The sequence below is a fragment of the Macaca fascicularis genome, chromosome 19 (assembly GCF_037993035.2).
Source record: "Macaca fascicularis isolate 582-1 chromosome 19, T2T-MFA8v1.1".
In the NCBI taxonomy this organism is placed as follows: Eukaryota; Metazoa; Chordata; class Mammalia; order Primates; family Cercopithecidae; genus Macaca; species Macaca fascicularis.
This window is the reverse complement of record NC_088393.1, coordinates 48,380,866-48,394,638: the sequence shown is the minus strand read 5'-3', so window position 1 is coordinate 48,394,638 and position 13,773 is coordinate 48,380,866. Positions and strand designations below refer to the sequence as shown.

Here is a 13,773-nt window from a genome sequence, read left to right as displayed (position 1 = left end):
TCACTTGAGGCTAGGAGTTCAAGACCAACCTGGAAAACAAAACAAGACCCTGTCTCTACAAAAAAAAATTAAAAACTAGCTGGACATGGTGGCACATGTCTGTAGTCCCAGCTACTTAGGAGGCTGAGGTAGAAGGATAGCTTGAACCAGTAGTTGGAGGCTACAGTGAGCTATGATCATGCCACTGCACCCCACGCTAAAGGACAGAGTAACACTCTGTCAAAACAAAAAAGAAAAGAAAGAAAGGGAATGAAAGAGAAAGCAAGGGAAAGAGAGAGAGGGAGGGAGGGAGGAAGGAAGGAAGGAAGGAAGGAAGGAAGGAAGGAAGGGAGGGAGGGAGGGAGGAAGGAGAAAGAAAAAAAGGAAGGAAGGAAAGAGAAAGAAAGAGAGACAGAAAGAAAGAAAAGAAAAAAGAAAAGGAAGAAAATCCATGGGACAGGACATTCATACGATGGAATACCATACCACACAGCAAAGAAAAAAAGCAAACTACTCCTACACAGATTCATCTCAAAAACATCATGCTGAGCCATAGAAGCCAGACACAAAGCAGTACAAACTGCATGATCCCATTTGTATGACTTTTCAGAACAGGCGAAACTAACACTGAGAAGTCAGGATAGTGGGTACCACTTGGCGGTAGTGATTGGAAAGAGGAAGAGGCATGAAGGAGCCTGCTGGGGCTAACAAATATTCTTTACCTTGATCTAGTGGTTACATGGGTCTATACCCATAAAAATTCATTGAGCTGAGCTTGCACGTATACGATGTGTATATTTTAGTGTATGGAAAATATACATCAATTTTTTTGGAGATGGGGTCTTGCTCTGTTGTCCAGACAGTAGTGAAGTGATAGCATCATGGCTCACTTCAGCCTCAACCTCCTGGGCTCAAGCAATCCTCCCACCTCAGCCTCCCAAGTAGCTGGGACCACAGGCATACACCACCATGCCCAGATAATTTATTTTTTGTAGAGGCAGGGTTCACTATGTTGCCCAGGCTGGTCTTGAACTCCTGGGTACAAGTGATCCTCCTGCCTCAGCCTCCCAAAGGGCTGGGATCATAGGTGTGAGCACCTGGCTCGGCACCTGGCCAAGATTAATATTCTAACTCTGTGGTTCCATTCCCTCCACCCTCTACCCTCCCCTTACCCTCTATTCTGGCTTTTGGGGGATTTATTGTTCTTTCTTTTTTTCTTTTTTTTTTTGAGATGGTGTCTAACTGTTGTTACCTAGGCTGGTCTCGAGGCTCAAGCAATCCTCCCACCTCAGCCTTAGGAATGGCTAGGATTACAGGTTACTATTTTCTTTTTTCTTTCTTTCTTTTTTTTTGAGACAGAGTCTCGCTCTATCACCCAGGCTAGAGTGCAGTGATGTGATCTCGGCTCATTGCAACCTCCGCCTCCCGGGTTCAAGCAATTCTAGTGTTGGGATTACAGGCACACACCACCACACCCGGATGAATTTTGTATTTTTAGTAGAGAGGGGGTTTCGCCAAGGCTGGTCTCGAACTCCTGGCCTGAAGTGATCCACCCGCTTCGGACTCCCAAAGTGCTGGGATTACAGGCGTGAGCCACCGCGCCCTGTCTGGCATGTTTTCTGCTTGTTCATTGGTGGGGAGTTTGGTTTCCTTATACAGTGTGGCCGCTTCCAAAGGGCAGCCCCAGGCAAGTCACCCAGCATGGAGCGGGACAGAGATGGGGCTCACATGTCCCCACCCCCATCGGTCACCTCAGCCGCTTTGCTCACCTCATGCTGTGCACTGAGCCCACCTTCTGGTCTCTTCCCTCTCCACATCCAAATGCTCCTTCCAGATCTCAGTTCAGGACCCACCTCGTCCAGGAAGCCTTCCCAGACCCCCTTACTGACTTTCCTGGCCCTGAGTTCTGACCTGCCCTTCGTGGGTGTCTAGCCCCGCTTCCATCCTAAGAAGGGGGGAGGGAGCTCCCTCAGGGAGTGTGGGAGCAGCGTGGGGGTGTCCCTGAAAGGCACTCACATGCAGTTCCTGGCCGCCAGGTCCCGGTGTATGAATCTCTTGGTACTCAGATATTCCATGCCACTGGCGATGTCCGCCATGAACTTCACTAGCATCTGAGTGGGCAGGTACTGGGGAGCCAAGGCAGGTGGGAGGAGAGGTCAACAGAGTCCCTGATGTGATCCCTCCTCCCTCTATCCCTTTGTGCAATTCTAGCTCTGCCCGAATTGGTTTCCCATGGCCCTGACAATTCAACCCAACCCCTCTCCATGGCCTGCAAGGTCCTATAAACTTGCTCCAGCCTTCCTTTCGGACTTGATCGCCTATGTTCTTGCCCTTGACTGACACTCCCCAGACTCCCCTCTGGTCTTCAGACAAACAATGATCATTCCCACCTTCCAGCCTTTGCCTATGCTGTGCGCTCTGTTGGGATCGCTTCCTGCCCAGATCTCCAGACATCCCCCCAGCCCCAACTCCTTCACAATCACCTCCTCAGCAAGATCTTCCACGTCCACCCAAATTCACTGCCTGGCCTCCTTATCATCCATCCTAGTGTATTTCCTTCCTAGCACTGAAACACTTAAATCATCTTGCTCAGGTATTTATTAGCTTGTTTATTGTCTGCCCCTCCCCTGCTGGAAGACATGCTCCAGGAGAGTAAGCTCCTGGTCACCATGGTCTTCCCAGGGTCTGAGCAGCCCTGGGTACCTGATAGATACTCAGTTAATATTTGTAGACTGGATGACTAAATGCCCCTTACCACTGGCTGGTCCCCAAGCCGGGAATAGAGGAGGAAGCTGTGTAGGTCTCCATGCTTCATGAAAGGTAAGATGACCACAGGTGCTGGAAAGCTCTCTCGTTCAGAACCCTGGAAACAGACACCTGAGCCCCCCAGATAGCCCTGTCACTCCTACTGGGCAGAAGGGGAAGCCAAGCCCCCTCCCAGCCAGCCTCCAGCGTCTCCTTCTCACTCCCCATCCAATCTGGCCACCATATTGTCTGGGGGGTACTGGCAGTGGCAAGGACCGAGCTGCAGAGAAGCCGTTTCCAGCACAGTTCCCAGGGACATTTCCGGAGCCCTCCTGGGGACCTCAGCTATTTCTGGGACTGGTCAGAGGTCACATTCCAAGCTGAGGGAGAGTAGGAGGGGGAAGCTTGCTGACCCTGAAGGAGCGGGGAGCAGGAAGCCTGGAAGTTTGATCTTCCCATGGCCAGAAGAAGGGGTCTTCCCTCTGCAATGGCCCCCATGGGGCCTGTAGACCCCTTGAATCTGCTCCTCTCTCACCGATGAGCCTCATGACATTGGGATGGTCGAATTCCTTCATGCAGACTGCTTCACTCAGGAAATCCTCCAGCTCTGACCTTGTGCAGATGGCAACTTGAGGGAGAGAGAAAGGTGGGTGTGGTGGAGGGGAGGAGAGGGAGGACTCTCTCTCCACCTCCTCTCCATCATCATCATCATCATCATGATCACTCATCTTCATCAAACATGATTAGTAAGTACCAGGTGCCATATTCAGCATTTTATGTGTGTGTGTATATATATATAGAGAGAGAGAGTGGGTTTTTTTGTTTGTTTGTTTGTTTTGTTTTGTTTTTGAGATGGAGTCTCACTCTGTCGCCCAGGCTGGAGTGCAGTGGTTCGATCTCAGCTTACTGCAAACTCCGCCTCTCGGGTTCAAGCAATTCTCCTGCCTCAGCCTCCCGAGTAGCTGGGACTACAGGCGCCCACCACCACACCTGGCTAATTTTTTGTATTTTTAGTAGAGACGGGGTTTCACCATGTTAGCCAGGATGGTCTCGATCTCCTGACCTCGTGATCCGCCCGCCTCGGCCTCCCAAAGTGCTGGGATTACAGGAGTGAGCCACTGCGATTGGTCAACTTTGTATATATTAACTCATTTAATCTTCTTAGGTGCTACTATTATCATTCCCATTTTATTGTTTTGTTTTTTGTTTTTGAGACAGGGTCTTGTGCTGTCACCCAGGATGGATGTGATCACAGCAATCACAGTTCACTGTGGGTTCAAACTCCTAGGCTTGCCTTCCTGAGTAGCTGGGACCACAGGCACGCACCACCATCCCGGATATACATACATACATATATATATATATATTTTTATACATACATATATAAAATATATATATTTATACATATATATATAAAATATATATATTTATACATACATATATAAAATATATATATACACACATACATATATATAATATATATATATTTTTTCTTTTTTTTTGAGATGGAGTTTCGCCCTTGTCCCCCAGGCTTGAGTGCAGTGGCTCAATCTTGGCTCACTGCAACCTCTGCCTCCCCATTTCAAGAGATTCTCATGCCTCAGCCTCCCAAGTAGCTGGGATTACAGGCATGCACCACCACGCCCGGCTAATTTTTGTATTTTTAGTAGAGATGGGGTTTTACCATGTTGGTCAGGCTGGTCTCAAACTCCCCACTTCAAGTGATCTGCCTACCTTGGCCTCCCAAAGTGCTAGGATTTCAGGTGTTAGCCACCATACCCGGCCAATTTTTTAAGAGAGGGAGTCTTGCTATGTTGTCCAGGCTGGTCTCAAACTCCTAACCTCAAGTGATCCTTCCATCTCGGCCTCCCAAAGCACTGCGATTACAGGCATGAGCCACTGTGCCTGGCCTATCTCTACTTTAAAGATGAAGAAAGCAAGGCACAGAAAGGTTACAGAGTCTGCCTAAGGGAACGAACACACGGCTTGGAGGTGGAAGAGGCAGATCTCAAACCCAGGCAGTCTAGCTCCAGGGTCCACCTGTTCACAACCACCCAGGCTGCTCCCTAGCACTTCCCTACCTGCCCTGGGGACCCATACAAGTATCATCCCATTTAACAGTTCAGAACACTGTGGCTCACAGAGGCAAAATGACTTGCCCAAGGTTGCACTGCTGGGATTCAGACCCAGGCCAAGACTATAACCAGTGAGAGGTTGTGTGGGAAGGATCGCTTGAGCCTCAGAGGTTGAGACTACAGTGAGCTGTGATCCTGCCACAGCACTCCAGCCGAAGCAACGAGTAAGACTCTGTCTCAAAAAACAAAAAACGTAGGCCAGGTGTGGTAGCTCATACCTGTAACCCCAACACTTTGGAATGCTGAGGCGGGTGGATCACGAGGTCAAGAGATCGAGACCATCCTGGCCAACAGGGTGAAACCCCATCTCTACTAAAAATACAAAAATTAGCTGGGCGTGGTGGCAGGCACCTGTAGTCCCAGCTACTTGGGAGGCTGAGGCAGGCGAATGGCGTGAACCCGGGAGGCGGAGCTTGCAGTGAGCCGAGATCATGCCACTGCACTCCAGCCTGGGTGACAGAGTGAGACTCTGTCTCAAAAAACAAAAACCAAAAAACAAAAAACGTAAACCTGAGGCTGGGTGCAGTGGCTCACAGCTGTAATCCTAGCACTTTGGGAGGCCAAGGCAGGCAGATCACCTGAGGGCAGGAGTTCGAGACCAGCCTGGCCAACACAGTGAAACCCCGTCTTTACTAAAAATACAAAAATTAGCTAGGCGTGGTGGCGTGCGCCTGTAATCCAACTACTTGGGAGGCTGAGGAAGAAGAATCGCTTGAACTCAGGAGGGGGAGGTTGCAGTGAGCCGAGATCACGCCACTGCACTCCAGCCTGGGCAGCAGAGTGAGACTCCTTCTCAAAACAAAACAAAGCAAAACAAACAAACAAACAAAAATAACCTGGTACACAGGAGGTGCTCAATAATGAATGAGTGGGTAATGACTTCATAGCCCAAGCTTTTAAGCCCTGTAGTTCAGAAAGGATCATTCTCTACTCACCACCAGCCCCAATCTGAACCCCCTATGCTTCTCCTTCCCTGTGTGTGAAGAACTTAGCCCTGGACTTCCTCTGCTATGTAACCCTGAAATGGCTCCTGCCCTCTCTGATGATGTAAATAATATAGTCCTAGTCCACATTAACAAGCATGTCCTACTTGCCACCCTCAGCATGAAGTGCTTTGCCTCACAGCTTTGGAAGGTGGGGACATTAGGGTCCTTTTTTCCAGATGACAGGTGGGAGGCTCAGAGAGGGAAAGTCATTTGCCTGAGATCGCATGGCTGGTAAATGATTCAGCCAGGTATTCCTCATTCTAGAGCTTCTCCTGCTCCGCTATGTATCACAGCGGGCCAGCCCCTGAAAACTACAGTTCCCTGGCTCCCTTTCCTAGTGGTTTCCTCTTGGGATTTGCCAATGAGAGGTAGGCCCTGATGGGAAACTGGCAGGTAGCGGGGAGGAAGGGAGAAGTCAGGGTATTTCACCCTCTCTCTGCTTCTGGTATTCCCTTGGTGGTGGTTGTGTCTCCCGTGTGTGCATGTGTGTGTTTCAATTTTTTTTTTTTTTCAGACAGAGTCTTGCTCTGTCGCCCAGGCTGGAGTGCAGTGGTGCAATCTCGGCTCACTGCAAGCTCCGTCTCCAGGGTTCAAGCGATTCTCCTGCCTCAGCCTCCCGAGTAGCTGGGATTACAGGTGCCTGCCACCACGCCTGGCTAATTTTTGTATTTTTAGTAGAGGTGGGGTTTCACTATGTAGATCAGGCCAGCCACGAACTCCTGACCTCAGATGATCCACCTGCCTCAGCCTCCCAAAGTGCTGAGATTACAGACTTGAGCCGCCACGCCCAGCCATGTGTGTTTTATTTTTTTAAAACAAAGTCTCACTCTGTCACCCAGATTGGAGTGCAGTGGCATGATCATAGCTCACTGCAACCTCTGCCTCCCAGACTCAAGCGATTCTCCCACCTCAGCCTCCCAAGTAGCTGGGACTACAGGCATGTGCCACCATACCCAGCTAATTTTTTGTTATTGTTATTATTATTATTTTTTTCATAGAGATGTGGTTTCACCATATTGCCCAGGTTGGTCTCGAACTCCTGGACTCAAGCGATCTGCTGCCTCGGCCTCCCAAAGTGTTCTTCTGGGTTTTTAGCTCCCACAGAGCAACCTCTAACTTTGTGATACCAGCTCCTGCCTGGTGTCCCTAGCTGTGGATTCTGGTAACACCACTTGCTCCCTCTGTCCTTCAGGCCTAGGGATGGAAGTGACTTCCTGCTGCTGCTCATCTCTGGTTTCCCTCCCTGCCCCAGATGTTCCTTCAGCCCATTTCCCACCTTTATACTAATCTCCCCGTATTCAATTCCTTCTGTTGAAGTACCTGGCAGGGGCTCCATTGCCTATCTGGAAACAACAGAAGTTCTAGGCTATGGTTAACTTGCTGTTAACTTTTCTGCTCTCTTCTTTCTCAGGGGCATAGGGAAGGGGCTGGGGGTCCCACACATGTGCATATAACTCACTCTTCATTGTCTTCACAGCCACCTTGAGGATGGAGTCGTCCTGGTTGAGCTGGCCTTCCATCACGGCTCCAAACTCTCCTGTGGGGGGCCAGAGGGAGACACTGACCTCACATGGCCTGTGGGGACTGTATTTCCTATAGTTGGGTGGGAGTGTGGAAGTGCAGGATCTCAGAAGTTCAGAAGGATGTGTGTATGCTGCAGGGGGACTCACCTTCTCCCAGAGTCTTCCCCAGGGCCACCTTGTGCCGGTCCACCATCACATCCCGCAGCTTCTCCTTCAGCTCTTCACTGATGCCCAGGCTGTTCACTGCATGCAAGGTTGGGGTGGACAGAGCCATGGGGCAGGGCTGACATTCAGGTGACATTCACCCACCAGTAGGGATAGACCCATTATTGAAACACTGATATACTTCTGCACTGATTCAAAATTAACTACTGCCCTCAGCACCCGCCACTTCCACCCCAGCTCCTCCTCTGGACCCCCTGAACCTTCTCTCAAAGGGAACTAAAGGCGTAAAGCCTGGCCACACTCTTGCTCCAGTGGGCACCCTGATGGGTCAGTGCCCTGCTGTACCAGTTGTTAAAAATATTTTGTTTGCCGGGCACAGTGGCTTACGCCTGTAATCCCAGCACTTTGGGAGGCAGAGGCAGGTGGATCACTTGAGTCCAGGAGTTCAAGGCCAGCCTGGGCAACAAGGCAAATCCCTGTCTCTCCAAAAAAATACAAAAATTAGCCATGTGTGGTGGTACATGCTTGTAGTCCTAGCTACTGGGGAGGCTGAGGCAGGAAAATTGCTTGAACCCAGGACACAGAGGTTGCAGTGAGCTGAGATCACACCACTTCACTCCAGCCTGGGTGACAGAGCAAGACTCCGTCTCAAAAATAAAATAAAATACAAATATTTATTTTGCCGGATGCAGTGGCTCATGCCTGTAATCCCAGCACTTTGGGAAGCTGAGGCTGGTGGATCACTTGAGTCCAGGACTTTAAGACCAGTCTGGGCAACATGGCGAATCCCCGTCTCTAGAAAAAATACAAAAGCTAGCCATGTATGGTGGCACATGCCTGTAGTCCTAGCTACTCAGGAGGCTGAGGTTGGAGGATCACTTGAGCCCAGAGGTGGAGGTTGCAGTGAGCTGAGCTCATGCCACTGCACCCCAACCTGGGTGACAGAGCAAGACCCCATCTCAAACAACACACACACACACAAATATTTCTTGCTATTGAAGTATAACCTGCACAAATTGTAAATAAGCAACTCAGTGTATTTTCTTTTCTTTTTCTTTTCTTTTTTATTTTTTTAAGATGGAGTTTCGTTCCTGTTGCCCAGGCTGGAGTGCAATGGTGCAATCTCAGCTCACCGCAACCTACGCCTCTCAGGTTCAAGCAATTCTCCTGCCTCAGCGTCCCGAGTAGCTGGGATTACAGGCATGTGCCACCACGCCTGGCTAATTTTGTATTTTTAGTAGAGAGAGGGTTTCTCCATGTTGGTCAGGCTGGTCTGGAACTCCCGAACTCAGGTGATCTGCCCATCTTGGCCTCCCAAAGTGCTGGGATTACAGGCGTGAGCCACCACGCCCGGCCAACTCAGTGGATTTTCACAAATCAAACACAAATGTGTAACTAGCACTCAGGACAAGAACAGAACATGACCTGCCCTCCTAGGGGTAGCCACTTTCTTGATTTCTGTTACAATAGATTAGTTTTGAAATGTTATAAAAATGGAATCACATAGTATATTCTCTTTCGTGTCTGGCTTCTTTCACTCAACATGATATCTATGAAATAGTTATAATCTAGTTGTTGTTGGGTGTAATTGTAATTTATCCATTTTCATTGTTATATGATCATTCTCAAACAAATTGACATCAGGACACCTTTACATTGTTAGAATTATTGAGGACTAGAAAGAGCTTTTGTTTATGTGAGTTACATATATATATGTGTGTGTATATATATATATCTCAATATTTCTGTATTCAAAAATAAAACTAGCTGGGCACAGTGGTTCACGCTTGTAATCCCAGCAATTTGGGAGGCCAAGGAAGGAGGACCACTTGAGGCCAGGAGTTGGAGATCAGCATGGGCAACATAGCCAGACCCCATCTCTAAAAAAAGAAAAATTTTTTTTGGAAACAGAGTCTCTGTCGCCTAGGCTAGAGTACAGTGGCACAATCTCAGCTCACTGCAACCTCCACCTCCTGGGTTCAAGTGATTCTCCTGCCTCATCCTCCTGAGCAGCTGGGATTACAGGCGTGTGCCACCACACCCAGCAAATTTTTGTGTGTTTTTTTTTAATGTAGAGGTGGGGTTTTGCCATGTTGCCCATGCTGGTTTCAAGCTCCTAGGCCTCAAAAGAAAACCTATGAGGTTTATTTAATTTTTTTGTTTGTTTTTTTTTTTGAGAGAGAGTCTCACTCTGGTTCTCCAGGCTAGAGTGCAGTGGTGCGATCTCGGCTCACTGCAACCTCCGCCTCCCAGGTTCAAGCGATTCTCTTTCCTCAGCCTCCCGAGTAGCTAGGATTACAGGCATGCACCACCACACACATACAAAAATTTGTATACTAAAATTTTTGTATTTTAGTATACAAAAATACTAAAATTTTTGTATTTTAGTAGAAATGGGGTTTCACCATGTTGTCCAGGCTGGTCTCAAACTCCTGACCTCAAGCAATCTGCCCGCCTTGGCCTCCCAAAGTGGTGGGATTACAAGCGTGTGCCACCGCGCCCAGCCTGATAGATTTTTAAAACAAGAATATACAAGGTCCATCAGCTGTCAGAGTGATGGATGACATCATCCCACATCAGGGAGCCTCTGGAAAACTGCACTGAATGCTCGTGAGAGAATGAGAAAGCAGAAGAGCAAATAATGTCTTGGTAATAGTATGAAAATAGATTTGACCTTATGGGCCCCCTGCAAAGGTCTCGGGGACCACAGGGGACCAGGCTCACACCCTGAGAATGGCTGCTGTATGTTACTCAGTTAAATCACCGGAACATCGTTGCTTCTTCCTTCTCTTCTTAAATAAATGTCTTTCCCAGCCCTTTCCAAACATCCCCCTGGGGCCCTGGCGGCTTTCTCGTTGTGTGCTAGGAAGAGACCTAGCTCTTCCATTTTCTTTCTGAATTTCTGTTTCCCTAACTGAAAGATGAGCTCCTTTTTTTTTTTGAGACAAAGTCTTGCTCTATCACCCAAGCTGGAGTGCAGTGGCCCGATCTCGGCTCACTGCAACCTCTGCCTCCCAGGTTAAAGCAATTCTCCTGCCTCGGCCTCCCAAGCAGCTGGGACTACAGGCGTGCACCACCACACCTGGCTAATTTTTGATGGGGTTTGACCATGTTGGTCAGGCTGATCTTGAACTCCTGACCTCGTGATCTGTCCGCCTTGGCCTCCCAAAGTGCTGGGGATTACAGGCATGAGCCACCGCGCCTAGCCTGAGATTCTTTTTTTTTTTTTTTTCCTGAGACAGAGTCTCTCTCTATCGCCCAGGCTGGAGTGCAGTGGCACCATCTCGGCTCACTGCAACCTCCACCTTCCGGATTCAAGTGATTCTCCTGCCTCAGCCTCCCGAGTAGCTGGGATTACAGATGTGCACCACCACGTCTGGCTAATTTTTGTATTTTTAGTAGAGACAGGGTCTTGCCATGCCGGCCAGGCTGGTCTCGAACTCCTGACCTCAAGTGTCTGCCTGCCTAGACCTACCAAAGTGTTGGGATTACAGGCGTGAGCCACTGCGCCTGGCCAAAAAAAGAGATTTGACTGGGCCTCTGAGATCCCCTCCTTAGCTGAGACCTTCCATGACTTTCCAGTCTTCTAATGGAGAGTCTATAGTTCTAAGATTTTATTATTTCAAAAATATAAGGGTGTAGAGTATATGCATATAACTTTTCAGGCCAAGATCGATTCTATCTCTCTACCAATCTATAATTCCAAGAGGTAGTAGAGTGTGGCAGTTAAGAGTATAGACTTAGGCCGGGCGCAGTGGCTCAAGCCTGTAATCCCAGCACTTTGGGAGGCCGAGACGGGCGGATCACAAGGTCAGGAGATCGAGACCATTCTGGCTAACATGGTGAAACCCCGTCTCTACTAAAAATACAAAAAAACTAGCCGGGCGAGGTGGCGGGCGCCTGTAGTCCCAGCTACTCGGGAGGCTGAGGCAGGAGAATGGTGTAAACCCGGGAGGCGGAGCTTGCAGTGAGCTGAGATCCGGCCACTGCACTCCAGCCTGGGCGACAGAGCGAGACTCCGTCTCAAAAAAAATAAAAAATAAAAAATAAAAAAAAAGAGTATAGACTTCAGGCTGGGCGCGGTGGTTCATGCCTGTAATCCCAGCACTTTGGGAGGCCGAGGTGGGTGGATCATGGGGTCAGGAGTTCAAGACCAGTCTGGCAAATATGGTGAAACCCTGTCTCTACTAAAAGCACAAAAATTAGCCAGGCGTTTTGGCATGTGCCTATAGTCCCAGCTACTCGGGAGGCTGAGGCAGGAGAGTCACTTGAATCCAGGAGGCGGAGGTTGCAGTGAGCCGAGATCATGCCACTGCACTCCAGCCTAGGTGACAGAACAAGATTCTGTCTAAAAAAAAAAAGTATAGACTTCAGAGCAAAAGTGCCTGGGTTCAAATCCCAGCTATCCAATTTACAAGCTGTGTGGCCTTGGGCAAGTGACTTAATCACTCTGCTCCAAAGCTGCCTCATCTGTGAAGTGAAGGTGATAAGAAACCCACCTCCAGCTAGGCGTGGTGGTTCATGCCTATTCTCCCAGCACTTTGGGAGGCCAAGGCAGGTTGATCACTTGAGACCAGGAATTCCAAGAACAGCCTGGCCAACAAAGACGGGGTTAGTAAAACCCCATCTTTACTAAAAATGCAAAAATTAGCCAGGCGTGGTGCCATGTGCCTGTAATCCCAGCTACTCGGGAGGCTGAGGCATGAGAATTGCTTGAACCCGGGAGGTGGAGGTTGCAGTGAGCTGAGATTGAGATTGTGTCACTGTGCTCCAGCCTGGGTGACAGAGCGAGACTTTGTCTAAAAAAAAAGAAAAAAGAAACCCGTGTCCTTGGGTTGCTCTGAGGGTTAAATGATACATGTAGAATGCTTAGAATGGAGCCTGTCACGTAGGTAGTGCTAGGGTTGCCTGTGATTATTATCACATCATCACCATCTAATCTCAACATTATTTCATCATCATCATTTCTTCGTGATTGTCATTATCTTCATCATTAGCATCATCACTGCATCTTCTAAGATCCAATGGCTCTGAGGTTTGGTGTTTCTTTTCTTTCATTTATTTATTTATTTTTCTTTCTTGAGACAGGGTCTTGCTCTGTCACCCAGGCTGGAGTGCAGTGGTGTGATCATGGCTTACTGCAGCCTCGACCTCCCTGGGCTCAGGTGATCCTCCTACCTCAGCCTCTGGAGTATCTGAGACTATAGGGGAATGCCACCATACCTGGCTATTTTTTTTTTTTTGGTAGAAACAGGGTTTCGCCATGCTGCCCAGGCTGGTCTCGAACTCCTGGGCTCAAGTGATCCTCCCACCTCGGCCCCCCAAAGTGCTAGGATTACAGGCATGAGCCACCACACCTAGCCTTGGTGTTTCTAAGATTTACTGTGTCTAAGATTCTATTCCTTGAAAGTTCTCTGTGGTTCCACAAATCTGTTATTTCTAGGGGCTGTGATTCTGCCATGCTAGTATCCCAAGGCCTTCAGAAACATTTGGCTGATACATCTATAGAAGCCCAGCAGGTCAGATTCTCTATAGCCTTTAGCTCCAGGCCAGGGCAGTGGGGCACAGGGTTCACTTACAGGTAGCTTCAGTGGTCCGGCGACTGTAGGACTTGCGCACGCGGTACCTGACTACCAGTTCACCTCTTTCCACTGTTGGCTCGAACACTTCTCTGGGGGGGGCGGGGGAGTAGGTGAGGGCAAGGAAAAACCATGTGGAACCCCCTCCCCAACCAGCAGTTGAGCAAGTACCATCTCAGCCTCAAGCCCTGCCTGCCCTCTCTGCTAGCATTTGCTGAGCATGTCTTGGACAGCTACCTTCTGCCTTCCGTTCACTCCACACACCCCCTTGCCCTCATTCTTTTTTTTTTTTTTTTTTTTTTTGAGACGGAGTCTCGCTCTGTCGCCCAGGCTGGAGTGCAGTGGCGCTATCTCGGCTCACTGCAAGCTCCGCCTCCCGGGTTTACGCCATTCTCCTGCCTCAGCCTCCCGAGTAGCTGGGACTACAGGCACCCGCCACCTCGCCCGGCTAATTTTTTTGTATTTTTAGTAGAGACTGGGTTTCATTGTGTTAGCCAGGATGGTCTCGATCTCCTGACCTCGTGATCCGCCCGTCTCGGCCTCCCAAAGTGCTGGGATTACAGGCTTGAGCCACCGCGCCCGGCCCGCCCTCATTCTTTTTTTTGAAACAGGGTCTCACTCTGTCACCCAGGCTGGAGTGCAGTGGTGCGATCTCAGCTCA

General features: G+C 49.2%; 1 protein-coding gene across 3 annotated transcripts in view; it reads right to left on the bottom strand.

Moving 5' to 3' along the window:
• The window catches only part of AXL (AXL receptor tyrosine kinase), a 45,484-nt gene that overhangs the window by 6,406 nt on the left and 25,305 nt on the right, over positions 1-13,773 (bottom strand). For all 3 annotated transcript variants that reach the window (XM_045381016.2, XM_045381018.2, XM_045381019.2), the window contains 6 exons: positions 13,113-13,204; positions 7,516-7,611; positions 7,305-7,382; positions 3,260-3,352; positions 2,735-2,856; positions 1,996-2,105 (listed from right to left, as the gene is read on the bottom strand). In XM_045381016.2, the coding sequence (XP_045236951.1) occupies positions 1,996-2,105; positions 2,735-2,856; positions 3,260-3,352; positions 7,305-7,382; positions 7,516-7,611; positions 13,113-13,204 (591 nt within the window). The remainder of the gene's footprint in view (positions 1-1,995; positions 2,106-2,734; positions 2,857-3,259; positions 3,353-7,304; positions 7,383-7,515; positions 7,612-13,112; positions 13,205-13,773) is intronic.